Source organism: Hylobates moloch, unplaced genomic scaffold (assembly GCF_009828535.3).
Source record: "Hylobates moloch isolate HMO894 unplaced genomic scaffold, HMol_V3 SCAFFOLD_14, whole genome shotgun sequence".
In the NCBI taxonomy this organism is placed as follows: Eukaryota; Metazoa; Chordata; class Mammalia; order Primates; family Hylobatidae; genus Hylobates; species Hylobates moloch.
Window position 1 is genome coordinate 4209036 of NW_026652289.1, and position 27231 is coordinate 4236266.

At 52.2% G+C, this 27231-nt stretch overlaps 1 protein-coding gene across 2 annotated transcripts in view; it reads right to left on the minus strand.

Annotated features, from left to right (window-relative positions):
* Positions 1-4252: 4252 nt before the first annotated feature.
* Positions 4253-27231, minus strand: part of UMODL1 (uromodulin like 1) — a 69121-nt gene continuing 46142 nt past the window's right edge. For both annotated transcript variants that reach the window (XM_032174661.2, XM_032174660.2), the window contains 9 exons: positions 26581-26794; positions 24681-24818; positions 22783-23102; positions 19458-19603; positions 18680-18916; positions 18091-18250; positions 16115-16199; positions 8585-8787; positions 4253-5153 (listed from right to left, as the gene is read on the minus strand). In XM_032174661.2, coding sequence (XP_032030552.1) covers positions 8606-8787; positions 16115-16199; positions 18091-18250; positions 18680-18916; positions 19458-19603; positions 22783-23102; positions 24681-24818; positions 26581-26794 — 1482 coding nt within the window. In that variant the 3' untranslated portion in view covers positions 4253-5153; positions 8585-8605. The remainder of the gene's footprint in view (positions 5154-8584; positions 8788-16114; positions 16200-18090; positions 18251-18679; positions 18917-19457; positions 19604-22782; positions 23103-24680; positions 24819-26580; positions 26795-27231) is intronic.

Below are 27231 nucleotides of genomic sequence, written 5' to 3' on the forward strand. Positions count from 1 at the left end.
CCTGCCTGGGCGATTGTCCCTACACCCTGAAGCTCTTGGGGATCCCCAGGGCTCTCCTTGGCTCATTCTCCCCTGACAGGCATCTGCTGTGTGTCTACAGCTGGGCACTCACCAGCAACAGTGCACAGACCCTCCAGCATCTGCCAGCCAAGGGCCTTTGCTCTGCCCGGTTGAGGTGGGGTGAGCTCCAGGCCAGCACAGACACCAGCAGTAGTAGGGGATGGAGAAAATATCAAGCCTCATTAGCTGAATGATGACTTCCCACTTCAGCCAGTCACCCACTCCAGCTATGTTTCTGACCACACTTTGAAATCTGCCAGGAGATGAGGGGCCGGACTCTCGCCCCTTGCCCACGCCCTTGCTGGAGCCCATGGGCTCCTGGGGGCATGCAGGGCCGCAGATGCGTGGTGTCCTTCTCCCGGAAGGCTGCTGGGCCCGGCCTGCCGTGAGCTTCCCGCACAATCTGGGCAACTTTGGCAGTGCTGGACGTGAAGCCCAGAGCCCACAAGAGGCACTCAGCACCCGACACTGTGCGGAGGAGAGGCCCACGGGCCCGTCTGAGGGCACCGCTGCTGCTGTGACTTTGGCAGCAGGATGTGTGCTTTGCCACCTTAGGAGCCTGTGTGCTGGGCCGTCGGTGGGCAACACTGATCCTTACAAGGGCCTGCAACACGGCCCCATTCCACAGAATGCAGAGCCTCAGCACAGATGAGCAGAGAACTGGGAGGAGCCTGCATCGTGGGACTCCCACCGCAGCCCTCCTCCCCAGGAGGGACAGAGACGGGGTGCAGGGGGTGACTCCCACCACAGCCCTCCTCCCCAGGAGGGACAGAGACGGGGCGTGGGGGGTGAACAGCAGACATTTAATACTCCTCTCTGGGACAAAGCAGGTGCTCAAACTAAAGAGGGTTGTGAACCACCTGGTCACAGCTGAGGACAGGCTTGGGGAGCCCCTGTCCAGCCCCTCTTATCTGATGACTTACGGCATGCAGGGCCGTTCTGGATACTCACTTCTGGTTTAGGTGCTTATGTGGCTACCTCAGCAGACTCCGTCACCCTCCACAATAGACAGAGGTGTCACTGGGCATTGCGGGCATCCCTTCCACATGCACAGGTCCTCTCCTGAGCCGCAGGCATCTCACCTGGGCCTCCCCAGCACCAGCTCCTGGGGCTGCTGGCTCCCTGCCACCTGTCTTAGTCACCTGTCCATCTGCCCCTTTCCTCCCAGAAACGGGAAGGGAGGGAAAAGGTGTCGCCCACTCTTGGGAAATCCAGATGGGAGGGTGGACATCCGTGCCGTGGCCCCCACATAGACTCATTTGTCCTGCACTTCGCAATCACTCAGTCTCTGAAGATGACCAGCCTCACTTTCTGAGCTATTTACAGGGCCTCCAGGGCACCACCTTTGCACACATGTGCCCCGGAGCTTGCAGGTCTGCAGAACAATTTCAGACACGCAAGAGGCTCAAATCCAGTGAAAGAGAACAAACGAGAACCCAGGGATGCCGTTGCTGCGGAAACTCAGGGGACACTCGGTTTCCAGCGTGGACTGCAGCTAATGTCGCCATCTAGTGGCCAGCATGGAGAGATGCAACCTGGGCCAGAGGGCCCATGGAAAGCCCCAGTAATTCTCCACTTCCATCAAACCCTCCCCTGCCATCAGACCCTCCTCCATCAGAGCCTTCACCTCCATCAGACCCTCCTCCATCACATTCTCTTCCATCAGACCCTCCACCTCCATCAGATCTTCCACTTTCCAGTGATTTACAGCTTGGGATCCTGGGCCAGGAAGATTGAGATCCCAATAGTGTCTGAACATGAGAACCTCCAGGGACCCAGAAACCCAGGAGCCCAAGGCCCACTGGCCTTGGGGAACCCCTAAGCCCTCTTCCCACATCTCAGAGGTACTCTGAGTTCTAAAGTCTGCAAAGACCCTCCTTCCCATCCCCCACAGAAAGCAGAGGGTGGCATGAACTTTACACCCGATGGGCTTGGTTTAAATTGCAGCTCCCTCACTGGCCAGCTGTTTGGCTTCAGAAAAGTTGCTAACTGTCTCCATTTCCTCAACTGCGAAGTGAGAACAATCATTTGTGGGGGGCTTATAATGAGGCTTGTATAGAATATGTCTATGTCAGTGTCCCTGCTTCCACAGAGAGGAGGATTTGAGTCGCCCACACTCAGTCTGTGAAGCGATCTTCTGGAGAGTCTCCAAGGCCCTAAAGTCTGGCCTCACAGGTTGTGCACTGCACAACCCTGGGGTGACATCTGCACTGGGGAACAGTGAACAACTTCTACAGACGTCCAAGGGCCACCCAGGGGCCCTCCCTTCCTCCTCCTGTTTCCATACACTTTGGGTTTAATCCCTTAAGCCATGCCAGTGGAAACAGGCTAGGATTGGAGGGTTTAAGCTACAAGCAACATGCAACCTGATAATATTCTTAAACAGCAGTCATGACACGGCAGCATCCCAAAGCCCTTCCAATGAAGTAATGGGAACAGGTGCACAGGTCCATATGCATAGACGTGCATTTTTCTGTTTCTCTCTCTTCCTTCCACCAGAGGCCTCCCTGGATTTACTGCACATATTATAGTATCCACAGGGGTTTTTCTTCAGATGGATTGTGAATACTTGAGGGCAAAAACTCTGCCTCATTCTTCTTGTCTTCCTCATGTCAGTATATAAACTGGGACTCAATACACATTCCTTGGTTGGATGGATGGATGGATGGATGGATGGATGGATGGATGGTTGAGTGGATGGTTGAGTGGATGGTCGTCAGATGGTTGGGTGGATGGGTGGGTGGGTGGATGGAGGTGGATGGATGGATGGAGGGGAGGATGAGTGGGTGGATGCGTGGGTGAGTGGTTGGATGAATGGATCGATAAATGGTTGAGTGGATGAATGGATGGATGGTTGAATAGATGAATGGATGGTTGGATGGATGAACAGATGGATGGATGGATGGGTGAAGGGGTGGATGGGTGGGTGGGTGGATGGATGGACAGACGAGTGGATGTGTGAACAGGTGGACAAATGGGTGGATGGGTGGGTGAATGGATGGGTAGATGGTTAGATGGCTAGATGGGTGGATGAAGGGACCAGGTCAGGGGCATCTCATAGCACACATGCAATCATCACTTTCAGTACTTACCATGGCTCTCGCCATCTGACTTCAGCGTCTCCCTCCCCCACAAGACCGTGTGCTCTGTGAGGGCAGGGCTTGGTCTGTCCCTCTCATCACTTTGCCCAGAGCACTAAGCTCAGGGCCTGGGGCACTGTGAGTGCTCAGGAAGTGTTTGTCAAAGAATAGACTTGAATGGGGGAGGTAGGATGACAGGAAACCAAGTTTTCATTATTACAGAAAACACAAATGAACAGACGTGGCATATGTATTAAGATTACATGAGGCCAGGCGCAGCGGCTCATGCCTGTAATCCCAGCACTTTGAGAGGCTGAGGTGGGTGAATCACCTGAGGTCAGGAGTTCGAGACCAGCCTGGCCAACATGGTGAAACCCCGTCTCTATTAAAAATACAAAAATTAGCTAGGCGTGGTGGCAGGAGCCTGTAATCCCAACTACTAGGGAGGCTGAGGCAGGAGAATTGCTTGAACCCGGGAGACGGAGGTTGCAGTGAGCCGAGGTCATACCATTGCACTCCAGCCTGGGCAACAAGGGTGAGACTTTGTCTCAAAAAAAGAGAAAATTACTTGAAAACTGTAGATGAAGTTTGAAAGACAGGGTTTTTAAATATTTGTCAACGACTTTATCTGAAATCCAAAGAGCCACACAGTCATGGGGCTCAACAGCTGGTTTTACTGAATATGTGTCATGCTTTTCCAAGAAAGGCAAGTGAAAGCTCCTCAGCTGACATCAGAACAGCTGGACATGACTTGGGAAGAACCAGAGATGCTTTCCTGGCCTCCCCAGAGTGCCCAACACAGCACCGGCCCTAGCTGGATGCTCAGTGAGCCTGTGATGGACCATCCCAAATGGAGCATCCAGCACAACCAGCCACATTTCAGTGTCTTATCCTATTGATTCTACTTGATCAGAATCTGCAATCTACACATATTATCCACTGTCATTCTTTACTGACTCTGAGAATATCCAGTAAATCAAAATACTCCTTTCCCCAAATGTTCTGTATGAATGACTATTAATTATATTCAACAAAATTAGTATCATGGGTTGAAAACTAAGGCCATGTTATAATTCTAAGTTCATTGAGGAAAAACACTCTACTTTCAGGTGTGACCTATCTAATACAATTCCAATTTATTTCAAATAAAGTACAGAGCATTATCTCTTAGGATGATATAACGGAGAAAATTCTAGACTAAAATACTTAGATTTTAGAACCATTTTCTTGCTAATTCATTCTGTGACCTCAATTAAGTAACGCATCAGCTCCTCTGGTTTCTCATTGTGTAATGGGTAAATCACACCTCCCACTGTGGTCAGATTATATGAAAAAACGGCTGGGAAAATGCTTAGAAAAATGTAAAGAGTGATGTGTACATATGTTATTTCTACTTATTAAAAAGGTTGTCACATTAATAGAGTGCCTTTTGAGTTGCTGTTGTGTAAATAAAAGCAATCCCTTGGTACACAGGAGAAAAGTCAAAGAGCATAAACATCCACTAAAAATAACATTAGCAGTATATTTCTAAGACTGACCTATTTTCAAAAGAGCGTCAAGAGCACAGTCGGGTCTCTCTGAGGATGTGAAATATTCTACATTTGCCAAAGGGTGACGGACACCAAGGGAGGGCAAGCCCAGGAGGGTTCTGTGGGCTGGTGTGGAGGGTCACAGGTCTGGGAGGTCTGAGCTGTGGGGGCCACGCAGGTGGTGGCGTAGCCGGAGCACCCCCAGCACTGTCCCTGTCTTCCGCAGCCCCTTCATCTGCCTGTGGGCTGTGGCTCCTCTAGGACCTACAGGACGGCCTGCCTCTAAGGGGCAGATGGTGGCTGCTGTCTTCCTTTCTGGGCTCACCCAGACTCTGGCAGAGCCCACCCATCAGAGCAGACCCCCGTTAAGGCTTGAAGACTGAAGAACCGAGGGATGGGTGGAGGTGCAGAGAGACACTGGGGATCCCGGGGGAGCCCGCCAGGGAAGCTCTGAGGTTCTGGAGGCAGGTTGACTCACGGCGACCTGTGTGGAAAAAAAGGTCGCCTGGGTCAGCTTGCATGCAGGAAAGGTACAGTTAATACAGAAAACCCCAGGAGGATGGGTAGTGGAGGAATCACCAACCCGAGGACGTGGCGTCTATGTTTACTGGAGTGGGACAGATCAAGCCCCAAATGAAAAGGCAGCCACTCCCAGAGTGCCCAGTGGAACGGGGACCGTGGGGCTGTGCCTGCCCTCAGGTGAGCGATGCTCCCGCCACGCCAACTGGTGGGGGTGGCTGGTGAAGATACCTGAGCCGGACAAGCACACCTGGGGCCCCCGCATCTTTGCACCATCCGTGGAGAACCCACCAGGACTCTGGGAACATCTCTGAGTGGGGCTGCCCAAGGGTCAACCTGGTGGGGGTGGGTGGGTTGGCTGATGCTTTTCAAAGAGCAGATGTCTGCAGGAACTTTAGAACTGGTGAGACGGTTCTCACTTCGAAAGACAGGAGCCCAGGAGAACAAAGAAAGACAAGAGGCCAATTTTCCCTGGGATGTTTTAATTTTGAGGAGGGGGAGATTCAGCATGACCTAGGCACCAACCCACCAGATCTCCTTAGAAAGCGAGCGGCATAGTGTTGGCCTCATGGCTGGGATTCACATCTTAAATATTCAGTAAAAGGCACTGACATTTCCTTGTAACTCTATCTAGGGAGGTGACTGGCCTCTAGCACTGGCCCCGTCTACGCTGTAAGGGTCCTGAGACCCCAGAATCATGCGCACGCTAGTTACCAGGAGTGCTGGCAGGAGAGAGGGGAAAGATAAAGCTAACACAAGCGTCCCCCTCGCATGGGCAGAATCACATCCACAAGTGGGTGGCGTTTTCTCTGAAGTTGCCCAGCAAGGGCAGCCTGGAGGTTGCCTTTTGGAAACGTGTGCTGTAGTCTGGGCTTTGCTGGTGACCTGGGGGGATTGGCTTGAGTTCTCTGGGCCCCATTTCCTCATTTTAAGATTGGGGCCAGTGTCTACTACACTTTGCTGAGTTGTTTCAAAAATCTGTTATCTCAAGAAAGTAAGGACCTGAGCACAGGGAAGATGGGCTTGGCTGGGGAAGCTGCCTGCCGGACAAAGAGGGGGCGGGCTGGTGTTGATAATGTCTCCTGCCCGGGATGGGAGGCAACGGGGTTGGTGAGGACGGGGTCTTCATGGCCCAAACCCCATGGGCCCCAAACCAGAGGCCAAAAGCTACCAAACTGAGGAAGCTTACTTATTTTTCACTATTAGAGTGTAAAGTTGAACTGAAACTTCACTGTTGTTCCCTGCCCCTTTGGGATCCCCGGAGGTGGCTGAGGACCCAGACCACAATTGAGCAGCAGCACCTGGCAGAACCCTTACAGCATAGATGGGGCCAGTGCTAGAGGCCAGTCACCCCCTAGATAGAGTTACGAGGAAATGTCAGTGCCTTTTACTTAACATTTAAGATGTGAATCCAGCGATGAGGCCAACACTATCCCGCTAGCTTTCTAAGAAAATCTGGTGGGTTGGTGCCTAGGTCATGCTGAATGTCCCCCTCCTTGAAATTAAAACATCCGAGGGAAAACTGGCCTCTCGTCTTTCCTTGTTCTCCTGTTGGCTTAGAGGGTGGGCAGTTGATATGGTGTGGATCTGTGTCCCCACCCAAATTTCATGTTGAATGTGATCCCCATGTCAAAGGTGGCGCCTGGTGGGAGGTGGTTGGATCATGGGGTGGATCCTTCATAAATGGTTTAGCACCATCCCCTTGGTGCTGTCTCATGATAGAGTTCTCATAAGATCTGGTTGATTAAACGTCTGTAGCACCTGCCCCAAACCCTTCTTCCTGCTCCAGCCATGGGAGACGTGCCTGCTTCCCCTGGCCTTCCATCATGATTGTAAGTTTCCTGAGGCCTCCCCAGAAGCTGATGCTGCCGTGCTTCCCTTACAGCATTTGGAGTCAGCAGTCTCACATGCTGCCAGATAAGCCTCGTGATTGCTTCTCTTCTTCTTCTATTATTTATTTATTTTTGAGGCAGGGTTTCCCTCTAGAGTGCAGTGGGGCGGTCTTGGCTCAGTGCAACCTCCACCTCTCGAGCTCAAGCGATCCTCCCACCTCAGCCTCCCGAGTAGCTGGGACCACAGATGTGTGCCACCACACCCAGCTTATGTTTGTATTTTTTGTAGAGATGGAGTCTTTCTATTTTGCCTAGGCTGGTCTCGAACTCCTAGGCTTAAGCGATCCTCCTGCCTTGGCCTCCGAAAGTACTAGGGCTACAGGCATGTTCTTTTTTTAGAAAAATCTCAAAATTTGGCTGGGCACGGTGGCTCACGCCTATAATCCCAGCACTTTGAGAGGCCGAGACGGGTGGATCACCTGAGGTCAGGAGTTCGAGACCAGCCTGACCAACATGGAGAAACCCTGTATCTAATAAAAATACAAAACTAGCCAGGCATGGTGGCGCATGCCTGTAATCCCAGCTACTCGGGAGGCTGACGCAGGAGAATCGCTTTAACCTGGGAGGTGGAGGTTGTGGTGAGCCGAGATCGCACCATTGCACTCCAACCTGGGCAACGAGCGAAACTCCATCTCAAAAAAAAGAAAAATCTGAAAATCTTTACAAAAGTCCCAGTCTTGGCATTTCCCACTGAAGGTTTATGCTGACGATACTGCCCTCCATAATGCTTGTCATTCATTGTGGTGAACTATGTGCAGGTCCAGGAAAAACAAAAGTCCACGGGGCAGATCAGAGAAGCATCTTCAGCCTCAAAAGGTCATACGTAAGTCGGGGCTGCGGGCCTGAGCAGCAAGGTGTGGGGGGTCCACTGTGGCATCCACACCACATGTGACAATCCCTACGAGCGTCAGGTTTCAGGGACACTCAGCCGAGGACCATCGTTAGGGTCCACCAGCGATTGAGGGCGTCAGACCCCATAGTGGGTCCTCTTGGGCATCTTCTCATTTGAATCTCACACCCTCCATGTGGCCGGAACTGTTACCATGGTTTCTTTTACAAATGATGAAACCGAGGCACCAAGAGGCTCAGGACCTTGCCCAGGCAGCCAAGAGAGTGGGTGGCAGAGACGGGATTTGTGGTGGGCCCCTGGGTCCTGCGGTCACCCACGTAGCACTGCCGCTGGTATCGTGGAGCCAGTCCAGTGGGTGTGTGAAGCGATTGAACCTTCACCAACCTACCTGTAGTTTCCCCTCTCTGCCTGCTCGTGGTTGCTTTTTCAGAAGGGAGTCTGCATGCTCCGTAAAGGGCCACAAAACACAGACACACCCAAATCTACCCTTGGCCGAATCCTGCCCAGCCATCCCCATCACCATGGATGGCAAGGCAGGACACGCACGTCAGATGCCCCCACTCCGCACCCACCTTCCCATCAGCCTGCACCTCCTACCCCATACTGCACCCACCTTCCCGTCAGCCTGCACCTACTATCCCACACTGCACCCACCTTCCTGTCAGCCTGCGCCTCCTATTCGTAGAACACCTGGTAGCTGAAGTTGTTGGACTGGATTTTAAAGTTGTATCTCCCATTCATTCTCTGGTAGCGCATGATCAGAAGGGTGGCTGTTCCCACCACCAGCACGAAGATGGCCACCGCAATGAGGACCACATAACCGGCACCCAGGCCTGCTTCTGCACGTGGAGGCTCACCTCGGGGAGGAGACAGGCACAGGTGAGAGACCTGCCCAAACGGGAGGAAGGCGACAGAGCAAGCCCTCCACCGGATCGGGGGCTGATGGATCTGAAGCACGGGGAATGCAAGGCCCACGTGTGCACCCGTGTGCCTGTGGGTTACCAAAGCCGAGGGAGGTGTCCAAGCCCAGGACAGCATTGCAGTCAGGACAGCGCAGCCTGGGGAGGCCTGGGCCACGAGGGTGAGGCTGCACGGGACCAGCAGGTCCTCCTGGTGGGAGGGGGAGAGCCCAGCCTGATTTCCTGCATGGAGCCACAGGTTGGGCTACACAGGCTCCACAACACAGAGGAATGAGCCATCCCCAGACCCAGAGGAGCAATTAAAAAAGAGAGAGAGTGTGGGCTGCGCGCAGTGGCTGATGCCTGTAATCTCAGCACTTTGGGGGGCCAAGGTGGGCGGGTCACAAGGTCAAGAGATTGAGACCATCCTGGCCAACATGGTGAAACCCCGTCTCTACTAAAAATACAAAAATTAGCGGGGCATGGTGGTGCATGTCTGTAGCCCCAGCTACTCAGGAGGCTGAGGCAGGAGAATCACTTGAACACAGGAGGCGGAGGTTATAGTGAGCTGAGATCGTGCCACTGTACTCCAGACTGGTTACAGAGCAAGACTCGGTCTCAAAAAAAGAAAGAAAAAACAAAACAAAACAAAACAAAACAAAAAAAAGAAAAACAGAGTGTGGGCCCTAAAAGATGTGAAAACTGATTCAAACAGCTATTTGCACACCCATGTTCACAGCACCAGCCAAAGGGTGGCAACAACTTAAGTGTCTGCCAATAGGTGAATGAATCCCTACATTGTGGCCCCACCGTGCAATGGAACGTGATCCAGCCGTGAAAGGGGTAAAGCGCTGACCCACTGCCACATAAATGAACCTTGAAGATGTCACGCTGGGTGGAAGTACCGAGGGAAGGAAGCCAGGCCTCAGAGGCACCGATCACATGATCCTGTTCATAGGAACTACCCGGAACTGGACAGAAAGCAAACGAGCAACTTTCAGGGACAGGGGGAAGGTGGATGGGGAGGGACTCATGCGTATGAAGTTGCATTTAGGGTGAGGAAAAATGTTTTGAAACTACATGGATTTGGTGGCTTTACAACACTGTCAATGCACTAAACACCACTGAGTCGTTCACTCTAACACAGTTAGCTTGAGGTTACGTGAATTTCATCTCAGTTTAATTTTTTAAAAACTGTGCTGCCTGAGAAAGATGCCAGCTGCCTGCTGGCTCTCCGGCCGGCCCCCATGAGCCCGGGGGAGATGTGACCCTCTGCCCACTGTGTGTGGGTATAATTCGTTGTCAAGGGCATCTATAGGCAGGTCACAGCCACATCCTGCACCACCCAGTCCCCTCCATCTCGGGGTGTTCATCCCCACATGTCAGGAAGGACTGCATTGGAAACAGCCTTTCTGTGCAACCTGGAGCATCTGAGATCCCATTTTCATTCCCTGTATTGATTTCCGGGCAGTCTGACCAGAGTGGACGCTGCTGTGCGTCCCCAGGGAACAGCATGGAGTGTCACCATCAGCAAAGCCATCCAACAATGGCACTGTGGGATCCCTGGGGTGCTGAACATAAGCCAGCTAGAACCACACCACCCCTCCTCCAGAGAGAGGGACAGGGAACACCTCCCCCGCTCCAGTGACTCCACCCTCCCCAACCAACCGAGGCCCCCATACCCCGGCCGGCCACTTCCCCAGACAACCCCTAAATCACGATGGCCACTAAATCCAGCCCCCAGGGGCTCTGTAGGGGACCTTCTTCCTGGGCCTCGAGTGACGGGCCACCTTGCCAGCACAAGGGGGGTGCCGCCCTGAGGATGCGGAGTAGAAAGACCAAGGAGACCCGCTCTTGCTGGCCCCTTGCAGCCCGGAATGGCCCCAGACTCTCAGCCCTGGGAAAGACCCATCCCTGTTCAGCTGCCACCCCTCCAGCTAGGTGTCTGTGACCTGCAGCTGTGTGCTCCGAACTGAACCACTAGCTCAGGGCTGGCCACAGGGGGTCCACTGACTGACACCAAAGTCCAGGAATGGTTACTCCCCATGGCCAGATTAGCTAGAAGAGGAGAGCAAGCCCTGAGAACTGTGGATGGTAATTTCCCGCAGCCACTGGTGAGGCATCCTGCCAAACAGGGCATCTGTCTCCCTGTTCAGGGAGGCTCCATGCATGTGGCGTGAGCTGCGTATGCATCATGACCGTCGGACCACATGTCAGCCCATGATGCGGGGGAAATTTAAATGACGGCTGAGACTCAGCAATGGCTGCTTTTGTAAAGGGGGATATAACCCAGTGAGGGAAAGGGAAGAATGCATGTGGGGCTTAAAACCTAGATGATGGGTTTGATGGGTGCAGCAAACCACCGTGGCACATGTACACCTATGTAACAACCTGCACGTTCTGCACGTGTATCCCAGAACTTAAAGTAAAATAAAAAATTGCCAGGCAAGGTGGCTCACGCCTATAATCCCAGAACTTTGGGAGGCCAAGGCGGGCGGATCACAAGGTCAGGAGATCGAGACCATCCTGGCCAACATGGTGTAACCCCTTGTTTACTAAAAATACAAAAATTAGCTGGGCCAGATGGCGGGCGCCTGTAGTCCCAGCTACTCAGGAGGCTGAGGCAGGAGAATCGCTTGAACCTGAGAGGCAGAGGCTGCAGTGAGCCGAGATCGCACCACTGCACTCCAGCCTGGCCAACAGAATGAGACTCTGTCTCAAAAATAAATAAATTAATTAATTAAGTTTAAAAATTAAAAAAGAATCTGGGTTCAGAGGAAACAGGGCCCTTCCAGGGGTTTGAGTTCCAGCTCAGCCACCGCCTGGGGCTTCTTAGTCTCCTCACTGCTGAGCAGCCACAGTAATCGCTCCAGGCCCTTCCTGCTGGGACACTGAGCACTCCCTGGACACTATCCTCGAACTTTCTCGGCCTTTTAGCACAGGGACATGCTCATGAATGTGAAATAAGGGCCAGCTAGGAAAATAAAGGCCATGGAAGATTTCCAAAAGCTGAATATGCAAAAATTATGATGCCGATGTACTATTTGTTGGTGGCAGACATTTGGGGAAGATGCCCAAATGGATTCTTTCTTGAACTGCCAATATACAGGGTTATCTATGTGTTGAATTGTGAACCCCTCACCCCCTGCAAAAACAGATATGTTGACACTTTGGGAGGCTGAGGTGGGTAGATCATGAGGTCAAGAGATCAAGACTGTCCTGGCCAACATGGTGAAACCCCAACTCTACTGAAAATACGAAAATTAGCTTGGCGTGGTGGCCCACAACACCTGTAGTCCCAGCTACTCTGGAGGCCGAGACAGGAGAATCGCTTGAACCTGGGAGGCAGATGTTGCAGTGAACCGAGATCATGCCACTGCACTCCAGCCTGGCAATAGAGTGAGACTCTGTCTCAAACAAAACAAGACAAAACAAAAAACAGATATATTGAAATCCTAACCCTTAGTACTGTGGGGCATGGCCTTATTTGGAAATGGAATTGTTGCAGGTGCTTAAGTAGGTAGATAGGCCCCTAGTCCAACATGACTAGTGTCCTTATAAAAAGAAGACCATGTGCAGATGGGGGCAGAGATTGGAGGGAGGCAGCTGCAAGCCAAGGTCCACCAAAGATTGGGCACATCCAGCAGAAATGAGGAAGCAGCAAGGGAGGACTCAGCCCCACAACGTTGCGAGGGACTGTGGCTTTGCCAGCACCTTGATTTTGGACTTCTGACCTCCAGAACTGAGAGAGAACAGATTTCCGTTGTTCAAGCCACCCAGGCTGTGGGACTTTGTTATGCTGGTGCCAGGACATCGTGAGTGTGATGTGAGGGCTGGGGTGGAGGGAAGCCTCAAAATGAAGCCAGCCCAGTCCCCAGGGGACAGAGAGAGGAGGGCAGGTTATGAGCAGCCTGGATCTGCACTCGCAGGCCCAGCTCACACAGGTACCAGCTGTGTGAGCTTAGGCACATTCCCTAAAATCTCTGAGTTGTTCTCATTTCTTCCCTGAAGTGGAGGTGATGGTGATGGCAGGGACAGAGCGTGGGAGCTCAGAGGCTGCGGATAGCGGTGAGGTCCTGAGGAACCTGTCTGCCAGCCTCCTCTCATCTCTGCAGTCTCCAACAGTGTTTCTGTTAATATACACTATTAAAATGTAGCCAAGTCCCCACCACCTGGGAGATTCCATGTGTCTAAATGATTTTGCTGTGTATTTGTATGATAGTCATGGATCAAACAAAAGCTACTAATACAATGAGAAAGAATGTTGGAGAACATGAATATTTACAGTCCTTGTTCTTGAGCGTGAGCAATTACACCCTTATTACATTTGGTGCTTCCTGCTTTGGTTATGCCAGTGTGGTGCTCTACTGATTACAAGTGAAAAGTAGCACTTATTCAATAACTTCTATGGGCCAGGCTCTTTATGAAGTAGGAATTATTATTATTCCCTTTTCACAGATGAGGAAAATAAGGCACAATTCATATGCAGCATGCACAAAGCCACAAAATTGTTAAGTGTCAGAGCCAAGTTGTGAATCCAGGGAGCCTAGTTTCAACCTCACAAATCTTAGCCTCACAAAGAATTCTTAGTTACCATTAGACACTCACAACAACCTTATGAGGTAGGCAGGGCATGTTGCAAAGAAAAATCAGAGTATCTGAAACATAGTAGATGAATGAATTAATGAATAAGTGGGTGGATGGATAGATGGATGGATGGGTGGGTGGATGGATTAATGAACAGATGGATGGATGATGGAGGATGGATGGATGAATAGATGGATGGATGGATGAAGGGATGATAGAAGGATGAATGATAGACGGATGAATGGATGATGATAGATGGATGATGGATGGATAGATGGCTGATAGTTGAATGGATGGATGGATGGATGGATGATAGATGAATGGATGGTTGGATGAATGGATGGATGGATGGATGATGGATGGTAGATGGATGGATTAATGAATGGGTGGATGGATGGATGAACAATGGATACATGGATGGATGGATAGATGATAGATGAGTGCATGGATGGATGGATGGATGACAGATGAATAGATGAATGAATGGGTGGATAGATGGATGACCAATGGATAGATGGATGGATGGATGATAGATGAGTGGAGGAATGAATGGATGCATGGATGATAGATGAATGGATGATAGATGGATAGACGAATGAATGGGTAGATGGATGGATGGATGGATAAATGATAGATGGAAAGATGAGAGATAGATGTATGGGTGGATGATGGATGAACCACACAGCTCATAAGTGTCAGAGCCTATAATCAAATTCAGGTGTCCCAAGTCCAAGTCTAGTGCTTTTCACCCCCTAGTCATGACATTCCCTCTGATATCAATGAATGAAGGAGGAAGTTTAATTTCTATTCATGAAAGAACACATTATCTATTAATGAGAACATATTTCACATATGTGTTATTTCTTATAGGGTGAAAGAAATAGGCTGACCTGTTCTTTCCAGGAAATTAAGAAAATGAAGAGTGAGGAGAAGCAGGTTTTCCCAGCACCTTGACCAACAGTCACCTGATGACCAGCTCAGGGGCCTGGGACCCAACTCTAGAGATTCTGAGTGTGTAGGCCTGGGGTGTGGCCTGGGACCTGTGTCTACTTTTTTAGTTTCCCAAATGCTTTAAATGAGAACCAGCAGTTGAGTCACTGGCCAAGACCTCCCTCCTCCTGCTCCCCAGCTTCATGGCCAAGACCTGAGCAGCATTCAGATTCTGGCTCACACTCTGCATCCAAACCTCAGAAGTTCTCATACAGGGAAAGAGAGAGAAGGAAGAGGGTCATCAAGATTAGGGAAAAAAACAACAAAAAAGGAAAACCAACTAGGATTAGGCTCAGCAGCAAGCAAGAGAAAAAAATCAAAACAGCAGTGGGTTCAAGGACATGGAAGTTTCTTTCTTTCTGTCATAAAAGTGGGGGTCAGGCCGGGCGCAGTGGCTCACGTCTGTAATCCCAGCACTTTGGGAGGCCGAGGCGGGCGGATCACGAGGTCAGGAGATCGAGACCATCCTGGCTAACATGGTGAAACCCTGTGTCTACTAAAGACACAAAAAATTAGCCAGGCATGGTGGTGGGCACCCATAGTCCCTGTTACTCGGGAGGCTGAGGCAGGAGAATGGCTTGAACCCAGGAGGCGGAGCTTGCTGTGAGCCGAGATCGCGCCACTGCACTCCAGCCTGGGTGACAGAGCAAAACTCCGTCTCAAAAAAAAAAAAAAAAGTGGAGGTCAGAACCGAGGCCTGCCTTGGCCGCTTGCCCACAGTGTCCTGGGGAAGCCAGATCCCTCCAAAGACTGGGCCCCACAGCCCTAAAGAAGAAAGAGGCAGAGGGTAGGCACAGATGTCTTTTAAGGCGGGTGCGCCTCTAAAAGTTGTCACGTGACTTTCCCACTTACAGCCCATTGGTCAGAACTTACCCACATGGCCACACTTAGCTGCCAGGAGGTTGGAATTGCAGTTTTTATTCCTGGCAGCCATGTACCAGCAAAACCTGGGCACGCTATTCCTATGAAAGGGGAGGAGAACAGATACTATGGGACAACTAGCGGTTTCTCTCTTAATACCCAAAGCACACAATTTCCCCCAAACCAATGTATTTTTTTTTTTCAAAATAAGATGATGGACCATATAGAAAATAAAACATTTTTCTGCAAAGTTGATGTGGGGTTTTCAAAATACATGCAATGTAATTGGCTAATGGAAGTTTTAAACTGAGGGGGAACAGACATGCCATTTTTTGCATCTTTTGAATAAAATAGCTTTTTCTTGTACATGCATATGCATGCAGGCGCGCGCACACACACACACACACACACACACACACACAAGTTGATATGGCCTAATTATAGCTTGAGTTCTTATCTCTTAACAGCCCACTGGATGTATTTACCCAGTGTCAGAAAACTTCACCAGCTTGATATTATGCAACTCAAAACATTTCATTATGTAACTTTGTGCCTGGCCCCTTGAAGCCTCAGTCTTTTCATCTGTAGCACGGGTATGGTAATAGCCCATGCCCCATAGGGTTGCTGAGAGGAGCATGTTACACTCTGCATGTAAAGAACTTAGCGCCAGGCTGACACGTAGCAACTCTCAGTGAATATTAACTATTAATATTTCTATTATTATAAGCCTCTTAGAAGTCTCTCAAGAGTTCTGCATTTCACAGCAGTTGCTTTTGTGTTTACATGCTGGTGAAAAGCAATTGGCTGCATCTTTTCTTTCGTTGTCTAAACCAAGTCATCAACTCACCTTCAGACCGGATGAGGGGTCCCCAGGACATCTGGTATGTGGCAGAGGTTTCACTATTTTGCAGCAACCGAAAGTTATTGCAATTCTGGTTTTTTTCCAAGGAGAGAAACATCAAATTAACGGAACGACATTTATGAGAAAGGAGGTACTATCAAGGATGCTAATGTGATGCATGCAATTTTATCCTGCTAGAAGTTGCAAGGCAAGGGGGCTGAGTTTGGGCAGAGGAGCGGGAGACCTGGTGAGACCAGGGTGGTGGGTCCTGGTGGAACAAGAGGCAGGCCCAGGCATCAGCGGGGAAGGAGGTGAGGTCTGCAAGAGCAGCAGGCTGGAGAAGACCCCTTGAGCTGCTTTTGGTTCCTAGAGCTGCTTCCTTGGGTCCCTCGAGGACTGTGTCTTGGTCACAGCCCTCAGAGTCCCTCTGTGTTCTCCAAAGGCTGCTGCAGCCATTTGTTCCCCGTTACACCTTTGCCTTACAAAAAAGACTGCCTGGCTCAGTGACATGGTGGGATCTGCTCACTAGATGCCTGAGATGGGCTGCAACATGTCCTCCAAAAAGGGATTGAAGTCCTAAATCCCAGCACCTGTGCATGTGACCTTAGTTGGAAATAGATAATCAAGCTGAGGTCATCGGGGTGGGCCCTAATCCACTATGGCTGGTGTCCCTCTGTAAAGGGGAAATTTGGATACAAACGTAGATGTGTACTGAGGGAAGGCGACACAGAGAGACAGGGCAAATGCCATCTACCAGCCAAGGAACGCCAGAGGCCACCAGAAGCTGGGAGAGAGGCCTGAGACAGATTCTTCCTTTAGAACTCTCAGAGGGAACCAACCGGCTGACACCTCCGTCTTGGACTTCCTGCGTCCAGAACCGAGACGATAAGTTTCCACTGTTTAAGCTGCTCAGTTTGTGGTACGTTCCTACAGCAGCCTGGAAAGCTCATACACTATCCATCCCAACGGAGCTTGAAAAAAAACACTGTGTGCCACTCCTCTTGTAAAGAATCCTCTTCTAAAGAACTTGAGAGCCAGCCGCTCCCTGCAAAGACGAAGCCTGGCGGTGGTCGTCCGTGCTCCTGTCATCTCTGAGGCTCCAGTGGAACCAGCGGCAGGCTCCTCGTGTGTGGCCCTCAGCCTGCTGTCATTAGGACCTGAGATTCCTTCTGTCCCATTGCTCAGGAAGATCTACTGTTTGAGCAAAACGGACATGAACAGAATCAGCCTTCCTTGTGTTGCTTCTCTATCCACGTCCTGCAGATGCTCAGAGCTTGGTCACCCAGGAAAACAGCCGCGTTCTGCGATGCATGCTCAGATGAGAGCAGGAACAAGCACTCCCTCCGAGGAGAGAGAAGCATTCAGTCACTGAGCAAAAAGCAGTGGAGCCCCCTAAGCTGTCCCCTGCCTCAGACAACAGGCAACCAACACGTGGGAACCTCATGTACTTGTCTGTGACATCCAAAAGCACAGTTTTCAAACCTCAGGATTACAAAGCATATTTCAAATTCAAAAGTCTAAGGAAACAGGAATGTAAAATTATCCCTGCACGAATGTTGAACAAAGGAGAAAAAACTTTATTAAATAACCGAGTGGCTGATATTTAGTATGTTCCATCAATGTTGTTAAAAATAATATTTAAAAAACATTTTTACACCTATAAATCACCTTAGAAGCACTAGGTATCATGGCAAGGCAGTGCCGATGTGACAGCCAATTGAATATTATGGCCTCAAGAAGGAACTCAGCTCAGCCACTGAGAAATGGGAAATGCCCACCAGTCCACGTGGGTCCTCCATCCAAGGGCTGCCTGCTGTGGAAATACCATTTCAGACGCGGAGTCTGCAGGACAGGCATAGCGACTCCTCCCAGAGGGTGGCTCTGAGCCACTCGAGCCCTAGGCTTTTATTAACAGAGCCTTGCAACGTGACAATAAGGAACGTGAATCCAACCAAACGTTTAGAAAACCAAAAACCACTTACGATTTTGCACGTGGCCCCGGGGGATTCCATGCAGATGCGGAGTCTGCAGTGCAGGTAGACGATGGAGTTGTTGATGAAGGAAAAGACCCTCAGCTTGAACTGGGCCTTATTGGAGTTGCCATTCTCAATCACGTTGGTGTATGTGTTGGGCACAGGGCAGCTGAGGAGAGAGGAAATGGGACTCCTGGCTTGTCAGCGAGCCCCGCTGTCCTTGTTCCCAGATGAGTTTACTCATGACTCCATCTGACGACGTTCGCAGATCCCACAGGCTCCGTGGAAGTTGAGGACCGGGCACCTCATTTATTCCCCAAAACCCAGGTCCGTGACAGCACTTGCCTAGGAATCCTGCAGAGCCCAGAGCCGGCCACACAGCAAGGCCAGGCAATGGCAGTGCCCGCCTGAGCCCTACCTGTTCTTAATGAAGCCCTGGGCATTGCTGGACGGGGGTGCCAGCACTCCTGAGCCCTATCTATTGTTAATGAAACCCCAGGCATTGCTGGATCAGGGTGCCTGCACTCCTGAGCCCTATCTATTGTTAATGAAGCCCCAGGCATTGCTAGATGGGGGTGCCTGCACTCCTGAGCCCTACCTGTTGTTAATGAAGCTGAAGGTGACCGGGTCCCAGGCGTTGCTAGACGGGGTTGCCCAGCACTCCGTCAGGACCACCTTGAGGTTGCTTTTCAGCCTGTAGAGCCCCACTTCGATCTTGACGTCGTCACTGGCAGACACGCTGTAATTCTGAGGTATGGGAGAGTCTCCGATAAACAACTGCATTTCGGTAACAAAATTCCCAGCGCCATGGAGGTCCTCGATGACGGTGTAAACCCTGCAAGAGGAAGCAGCTTGCAGCAGACGTGTTTCAGGAGGTGCGTTATCGTGGCCCCTCCCATTCCCGCTTCTCCCCTAAAATTCCCACTTCTCCCCTAAAACACAGCTCCAGAGGAGCGTGCAAATGAACAAGAAGACCCCCCCCCCACCCCAAATGAGAGCACTTGGAGGCCATTTATTCAGGGCTGGCTGGTCCAGGGGTTGCCTCCCTCACTCGCATTGGTGGAGACTCAGTGGCAGGTGGGGGGCCACCTATTATAGAAAAAGTGGTGCCTGATGGAGGCTTGGGTGGCGGCCCGCCGGGGGGCTCACTGGAAGTGGGGCCATCCCATGGGATTGGCCATGGGACATATTTGGCCTTCTCTGGCTGGCCCTGAGTGGGAACAGGGAACAAAGTTTAGGGAGCAGCCTGGCCACACCTATTTGTATATTCCGTCTCAAGAAAGGGTCCTTAAGTGGTTGAAACCCTGAAGAACTCTCCAAGTGCAGGTGCTCTGGAAGCACGCAGCTGTGGGGCAGCCAGGGCACTCCTCCCTTACCCCCACTCCAGGGTGAAGCCGGAGGATGTCAGCAGGTCATTCTGGAAGGCGCAGTAGATGGGGCTCAGGATCTTCAGGTGGTGGATGATGCCCTCCTGGGACAGGTCGTTCCTCAGCGTGGTCCTCACCACGGTGTTCGTCACGTTCTGAGCACAAAGCGGAGCGTGAGGAGCTCCCAGGCCCCAGCCGGCCCCCCACGCCCTGCTGTGGGCCACGGCTCTAGGTGCTGGGGGGATGGGGGATGGGGGTTCTTCTCTAAAGCCTCTCCCCAGGAGCATCGAGACCCTAAACTGCGATTCTCCCAACCATAAACTGCCTAAGAGCCTAAGGGCTCGGCCTCTGCTCATTCCCTATTGGCCAGAGGAGGCCGAACCTGAACCTGTGTGGATTCCATGGCAGCTGCACAAATAAGTCTTTCTGGGAAACTTAGCTTTTGACAAGTGTCAAAAACTGTCAAGAGCTTTTGTGGATGTCAGGGACTGGGTGACTCATCAGAAACAAATTCCCTTTTCTTTCAACATGCCCCAAACCCTGCTGCATTTAATAATCAAGCCAAGCATTGGTCTGGCTCAGAAAAACACCGAGGGAGCTGTCGGCTTCAGGCTCCACCCGGGGCCCCAGTCCTCAGAGGCGCTGCCTCTCCACTGGAGCTGCCAGTGTGTGGGTGGTGCTCTGAGCACCAGACAGGCTGTCCTGCACCCTCAGCCCCTCCACTTGGCCCCGCAGCCCTGCAAGAGCCCTGCATAGGCTTGAGGATGCTGCAGTGGCCCCACCCATGTGTACCTCTCACCCCAGACCTCCCTCACCAGGGAAGCTGCCGAGAAGCCACAGGAGCCACTGATCACCGCCCATTCCCCTTGCAGACACACCCCTGCTGCCAACGCTCGGCCTCCAGGTGGCCATCTAAGAATCTTTGAGGGAGAAAACTAATTCTGGGCAGTTCTGCTTAAGTTGTGCCGTTTGAGGGGCTGAAGGGTGGGGAAGGTTTTGTAGCTGTTGAAACAGTGCAGGTCACTCCTTCAGCCCAGGGAGGATCCGAAGAGCCCCCGAGGGGGCGGAATGAGCTCAGCAGAGTGAGCTGTGCCTCCCAGGCAAGCTTGTGCTCTGCGATGGCCTTGGACGTGTCCGCGTGAATCCCTCAGCTTCCTGGCCACCCTCAGTCCCAGCTCCAGGCTCCAAGCAGGCTCCATACTGTGGAATCACCTTATGCCCCACCTCCCCACCTCATCCCTCAGCCCCTGGGGCTTTCTGGCCTCTGCTTCCAGGGCTAGCTACTTACTCAGCTCAGGACGCCCACCCGGTTCCCACCTTGTCGGCTCCTAGACGTTGACACCCCATGCCGGGACTCTGGGTTTCATCTGCCAGCTTTGCCCCATCCGGTGCCAGAGACCACCCTGTCCCACTAGGGAGTGTGTCCAGAGCCTCAACCAGAAGCAGCGCCCCCTCAAGGCTCCTCGAGAGGCAGAGCCACAGGGACGGGGCTGCTCCTTGGCGTCAGGGTAACTTTGACCCTGAACTCCCATGGACCCTGCCGAGCACCCAGGACTCAGCCACAGAGCGTGGATGGTGATGCCTGACCCATGGGGTCGCTAAGGGACTAAACATCATCACGCAGGTAGAACTCTCAGCCAAGCAGGTCCACGGCGGTTTCGGGGCACCACCCCTCCCAGTCCCTTTTTTTAGAATGCAATGCCTTGGACTGCTCAAAGGTCCTGAGGGACAGAAGCCCAGGGCCCAGAGTTCCTGCCAACGACCAGGAACCACCATTCCTGCCTAGCTCCCGAAGAGGACAATGGCACCATCAGGAGAGCCTTCTGGCCCTAGCTCCTAGGCCAAGCACTGTTCCCTGCTCAGCCCCATCCACAGCCCCACCTTTCCCACCAGGCCTCACACCCCACCCTGCCCACGAGTCCACCCTTCCATCCCTGCCCACCTGGCCACAACCACCCGGGCAGACTCTTCACTCCGCCATGGTTTCCAGCCTCCCTCATCTAGCCACCCCGGCATGGCCCTTGGATACGCTCACAGCTCTCTCACTCACCCTTGGGACGATGCTGGCCTTCTTTCTAAGTCGAGCCCCTTCCCAGAAGGCCACTTCCCCAACCCAGAGCCGGCACGGGCTCCCTCTGAAGCCACTGGCCCCTCCATGCAGCTTCCCTGATTGACCCTGCACGCCCAGGTCCATGCAGCCCAGGTCCATGCAGCCCAGGCCCCCGTGCCCAGTACTAGGCTGAGCTGGTGGAAGGTGCTGGCTCTCCCCTCCTCTTGTCCCCCCAGCAGGGCCCTGAACACGAAGCCTTTGTGCTCCATGTGGCCAAGTGGGGTTGGAGACGAACAAGGTATTGCATGGGAGCATTCACCGTGACACAGAGGCACCCTGGGAAGAAGCAGGACCTGATCCCAGGTCGGCCGCCTCGTGGGTGCCACACACTGGAGGCTCAGAGTAGACCCAGGACCCACTGGCCCAGAGTCACCTACAAGGGGAGGGCCAGAGCCCATCTGTGCACACGGAGGTGCGAAGGCCTCAGGCCAGGAAAACCCACTTTCCCTACCTGGGCTCCCGGTGTCCCGGGAGCCCCGCGGCCCATCCAGGACCCTGAAATAGGGAATGTTCGCTAGGAACACAGTCCCTTCAACAGGGCGGTTCTGACTAATGCCACCCAATGCCCCCCAAACACACACCCATACATACACACTCACACACACACATCCACACATGCTCAATTCACGCATACATGCACACGTGCACACAGACACATTCTCACATTCACACACTCATTCATACACGCATGCACACCCACATGCACACAAGCACACGATACACATGTGCACACACACGCACGTACATACAAGCACAGCCATGCATATACACATACACATTTGCACAGATTCACACATTTACACACATTCACACACATGCACACCCCCAGACATATTCAGACACATGCACACATGCACACATGTACACTCACGCACACACACTTTCACACACGCACTCTCATATCCACACAGGACTCCCTGGCTTTCCTGCCTCTTCCTGTCCCACTACCTCTCCATTCTGTCTGTGCAGGGAGGAGTTTTAAGCCATGACTCTGAAGCCTGCCCCAGCACTCTGCACCAGAGTCCCTCCTGGGTGGACTCACAGCTCCCTTCTGATTCTGGGGTGCAGGCTGGTCCCTGGTTGAGAACTCAACCCTGTCCTGACTCCCCTTGCTGGGTTCCCCTCGGGGTACAGTCTTGCCTGGGCCTCCCATATCGAAGCCCATGCGACCTAGAGCCCCCTGCGCCCTAGTGTACATCCTGAGCCTGGCTCTCCTGGTCTTACGCTCTGCATGACGGTCCCGCACTCGCTCCAGCCGGCCTCCAGGAGCACGTGTGTGCCATTGCTGTGGCTCACGTTGCAGGAGGGGTGGCTGAGGTACAGCGAGGACTCGGGGATGGATTCCTGCTGCAGGAAGCGCTTCTGGATGGCGACAACCACCTTCTCGATCTCACAGAGCACCCTGACTGCTCCAGTCAGGTTCAGCCGCTGGGGCAGGCCTTGTGGGGTGGGGCTGGTGCCTTGCACAAAGGCAGCCTTGGTCCCTGCTGTGGTGAGAGGCCTCTCTGGGCTGGTGGCCCAGGTTTCGTTGCCAGGAGAGTCACCTGCAAGGCACAAGGAGGAAAAGGCAAAGAGTGGCTCTGTGTCTGGGGTTGGCATGGAGGGGCAGGGGTAAGGAGCAAACTGGAGCTGCCCTGCACTCTGCAGCAGCCACACCTGGGAACTGCATGTTCCAGCCACAACTACACACGTGCACAGATACACACGCACATATATGCACACACGTACACACACGCAGAGATATGCACACGCGCGCGCACACATACACACATGCACACAGATGCACACACACATATGCACGCACACATGCACATGTTGCACATTTCCACCAGCTCAGGGATCCAGGCTCAATATGGGCCCCCGAGGGCCAAGGACCGAGGGACCTGATGCCGGGCATGTGCCAAGCCAGTGGACACAGGGTGAGTCTTCTGCCCTCAGAGCCCTGAGTCTGTTCTCTAAGATGGGGTAATGATGCCTCCTCTTGAGGTCCTTGTGCCCAAACTTCCCACTCCAGCTCCCTTCTCGCCCCCAGAGCAGGTTCAGTTTCAATGCCTAGGAGAACAAGGGGCCCGGAAAGTTTTCCGATCCACCCACCTGTTCTCGGGGTGGTCTATACGGAAGCAGACCCCAGACACAGCTCCGCACATGCCCTCCACCCTCCTTCCGCAGTGGCTCCATCATCTGTGGGCCTGGTTTGTGCCTTCTTTTATCTCAGAGTGGGGCTTGCCCAGCCCCAGCGCCCTGCAGCTCCACCCAGCTCACTCCTGTCTCTGGGCCATAGTCCAAACCATTGCTGAGGACTTCACAGTTGGCTGCTGCCTCACCCGCCTCCCTGGGCAGCCTGCTTCTTGCTCTCTGCCACCCACCTCCTGCAGGTCCCTGCATGTGAGATCATGCCCGTCACCAGCTCTGTTCTCACCACGGCACCCAGCCACCATGCCCTGCCCTCCCTGCTGGGTGCCATCTTAGCTATCCATTAAGACCAGCTTCAAGACACCACTTCCAGGAAGCCCTCCCTGGCCACACTCACTGGACTGAAGCAACTTAGCCTCCTCTGTGCTTCCTGATTCTACCTCAAGCAGGACATGTTCTATAGCCCCCTGGATACCACGCTCACTGGTATAAATGTCTGCCTCCTTTCACTTGACGCAGATTCCTGGATAGCAGTGGCCATCTTGGGGTCAGTGCTAAATCCACTAAGACCCTGTTTAACAGGAAAAGAGCTGGGTGGAAAGAGTGGCCAAGAGGAAACATTCCCCTGTGTCGCGTGTCCCACGGCTGCGTGTTTCACAAGACGGTCGCTCAGCATCTGCAGGTTCACACCTCATGTATGTGCGTATTTTCTCTCCGTGGATATCAGAGCTAGCACTCGGAGAGATAAGGCACTGCCCAGAAGCCTGGACACATATGAAAGAACGGGAAGGAACATGCACACGCATGTACACACACGTACACATACATCGCACACACACGTGCACCCACATCACACACACAGGAAACTTCCCCAGGACATAAAAATATGACCTCAGAGGGACAAGAAGCCCTTTGCACGTGAATGTCCTTAAAAAGAAAACAAACCCGATTATGAGACACTATTCCAGAAAAAGAAACTCTGACATTACCTTCACAGGGTCTCTCAGAATATTCCACAGGGAAGTCGGGGGCTCCTCCCTCGCAGCTACAAGTGAAAGACCCGAGGGTGTTTCGACAGGATGTCCCTGGCACACAGTCGTCCTCCTTCCTTTCACACTCATTGTAATCTGCACAACATTTAGAAGACAAAACAGAAGAACATCCCTGGGGGCTTGAGGGCTCACAGCAGCCTCGTTGGGGGAGAGTGCATCTCACAGGCAAAGCTGGAAACTCCAGCCTCAGCAGACTGCAGTCAAGCTCGCCAGTTCTGAAGAATACAGGAGGCTTCCTGCAGCCGGGGCTGGGAACGGCTAGGTATGTCTGCAGGGGCTGTTCTGGAAGGAGGATTCTGGCCCAGGGCTGGGAGGGGGATCTGGGCAGAGCAGGGCCATCCCTTCAGTTCCTGGGAGTAACCAGGAGATGCACAGGCCCCCAGACCCACCTCGGTCCAGTCCAAGGGACCCAGGCCACAAGCCCAACCCTGGGCAGAAGGCCCTCAGGCCATTTGCCCTTCACCATGATGCTGGGTTGATTATTGACAGCAAAACAGGTTTACTGCAGAACATGGATAAGAACCAGAAAAGCATGGCCAGGGGCAAGTTAGCATGTGGACGTATTTCCTTCCGGCCTTTTAAAATGCAGACATGCTCTGAGAGCATAGCTTGCCTCTGCCACCAACTAGCTCCATGCGAATCCACAAACCTCTATTCTCATCATTGCACAACAGCCTGGGGCAGGGTCACCTGCTAACTTAGCACCTTCTTTGTTACTGGATGACTGGTGACTTCCAACTCTTTGGCTTTTAAAGTAACACTGAATACAAAGTAACATATTTGTATTTAAACTACGGTCCAAACTGAGATCAAATTCATTAGGACAAAGTCGTAGAGGTGATATATCAGAATCCAAGTGGATGGCCACTTTGAAAGCACTTGATTTATATCACCAAACTGGTTTCCAGGAAGCGTGAGCAAATCCTTCTGCCACCAGCAATCTGTGCAAACACCTGCCTCACTACACTTTCACCAGTATTCATGTCAGCAGTAAAGAGACCTTTTTTTGCAATTTGATGGGCAAAAAGTGCAATGCAGTCTAATGGGGATGTCTTGGGTTACCACATCTTTGTTAGTCATTCATATTTCTTCTTTTATACTTTGTCTGTGTAGAGCTTTCGTGCATTTATCCATCAGGTTCTTAATATTTATCATCTATTTGTATGATCTCTCTATATATTTGGGATACTAACACTTCATCAAATTGTTGAAAAATTTTTCGTTTACTTTGCTTTAAAATGGTGCCTTTATTTTGATTTCTCTCAGCATGTACTCAGCATCTCACCCTTTTCCTCTAAAAATTGTATTTTCTTTAGGAAGTGCTTATTCTAAAAATCAAAAATTAATATGAATCTTCAATTTTTAAAAGGTCTTTTGTTTCTGATACATGTAACTATAAGCCATTTATCATTTATGTTCAAGTATGATAGGAGAAAAGAATCTGAATTGTCTTTTGCTCCCTGCTTTTCTCATTAATTATTTTTACTGGGATCTCCTTGGGAACTATGCTTAAGAGTCTGGCTGCAGAGAGGGATGCATCTGCCCTCAGCCCATGGAAACAAGCAGCGGGGGAGCAGTCGACCCAGAAAGAAAGCAGCACCCCTGGGGATCTGCAGGTTCACCCGAAGATGTTTTCAACACTTCAACCTTTACAAAATTATAATCACAATAAGAGGGACAGACAGGGTCCTATCTATTTCACATCTTCATCTAATTCTGGGGGAAGAAGGACCACATGGGCACAACACAACATCTTTCAAAAGCAAAGGGTGGTGGCTGCGCTCTGGCTGCCTCTGGTTCCGGAACATGGGAGAGGCTCCGTCCCAGCCTCTCGTACCCTGTATGAAGGTGTCGACTCTGATCACCTCCAGCAGAGGCGCGGTCTGGAAGGCGGTGAGAAATGCAGCTGACACCTCCTGGACATCCACATCTGCGATTATCAGCAAGTGAAACTCCACCACGACGCTGCCGTTGGTGACGCCGATGACTTCCATCCTGACCCCTCCAGCGTCCATGTGCTGATGCAGGGTGGCTGGCAGGGAGCCCCGCACCTGCGGGGAAAGAGGCCATGTGAGGAGGTCCCCACGCTGAGAGGAAACAGATGCCCGTCTCAAGGCGGTTCCTCCTGCCAGTCTGCCCAGCAGCAGGGCTGGCCTGTGGCACAAAGGTAAAAGCCACAGGTTGGTTCTGGGCCCCTTTCCTGTCTGCTGTGTTTTCAAGCCCAGCACAAACGCCTGGGAGTATCTGTGATATGAGAAGAGCCCTTGTTTCCCCCCTAAACCAGTAAACAGCTTCAGAAAGATGCCTGTGGGGCGAGGGTGGGACTTGGGGCACAGGCAGAGACCCTACCTCATGGGGCTTAAAATTTGCTGGGGGCTCACAAGGGCTTCTAGAACCTAACACTCCTGGTTTGCAGCCACCGAGGGCAGGGGGCTGGGTGCGGAGCGGTGGGGAGGGCATGGGGGGGCGGGTCTGGTCGGGGCAGTGG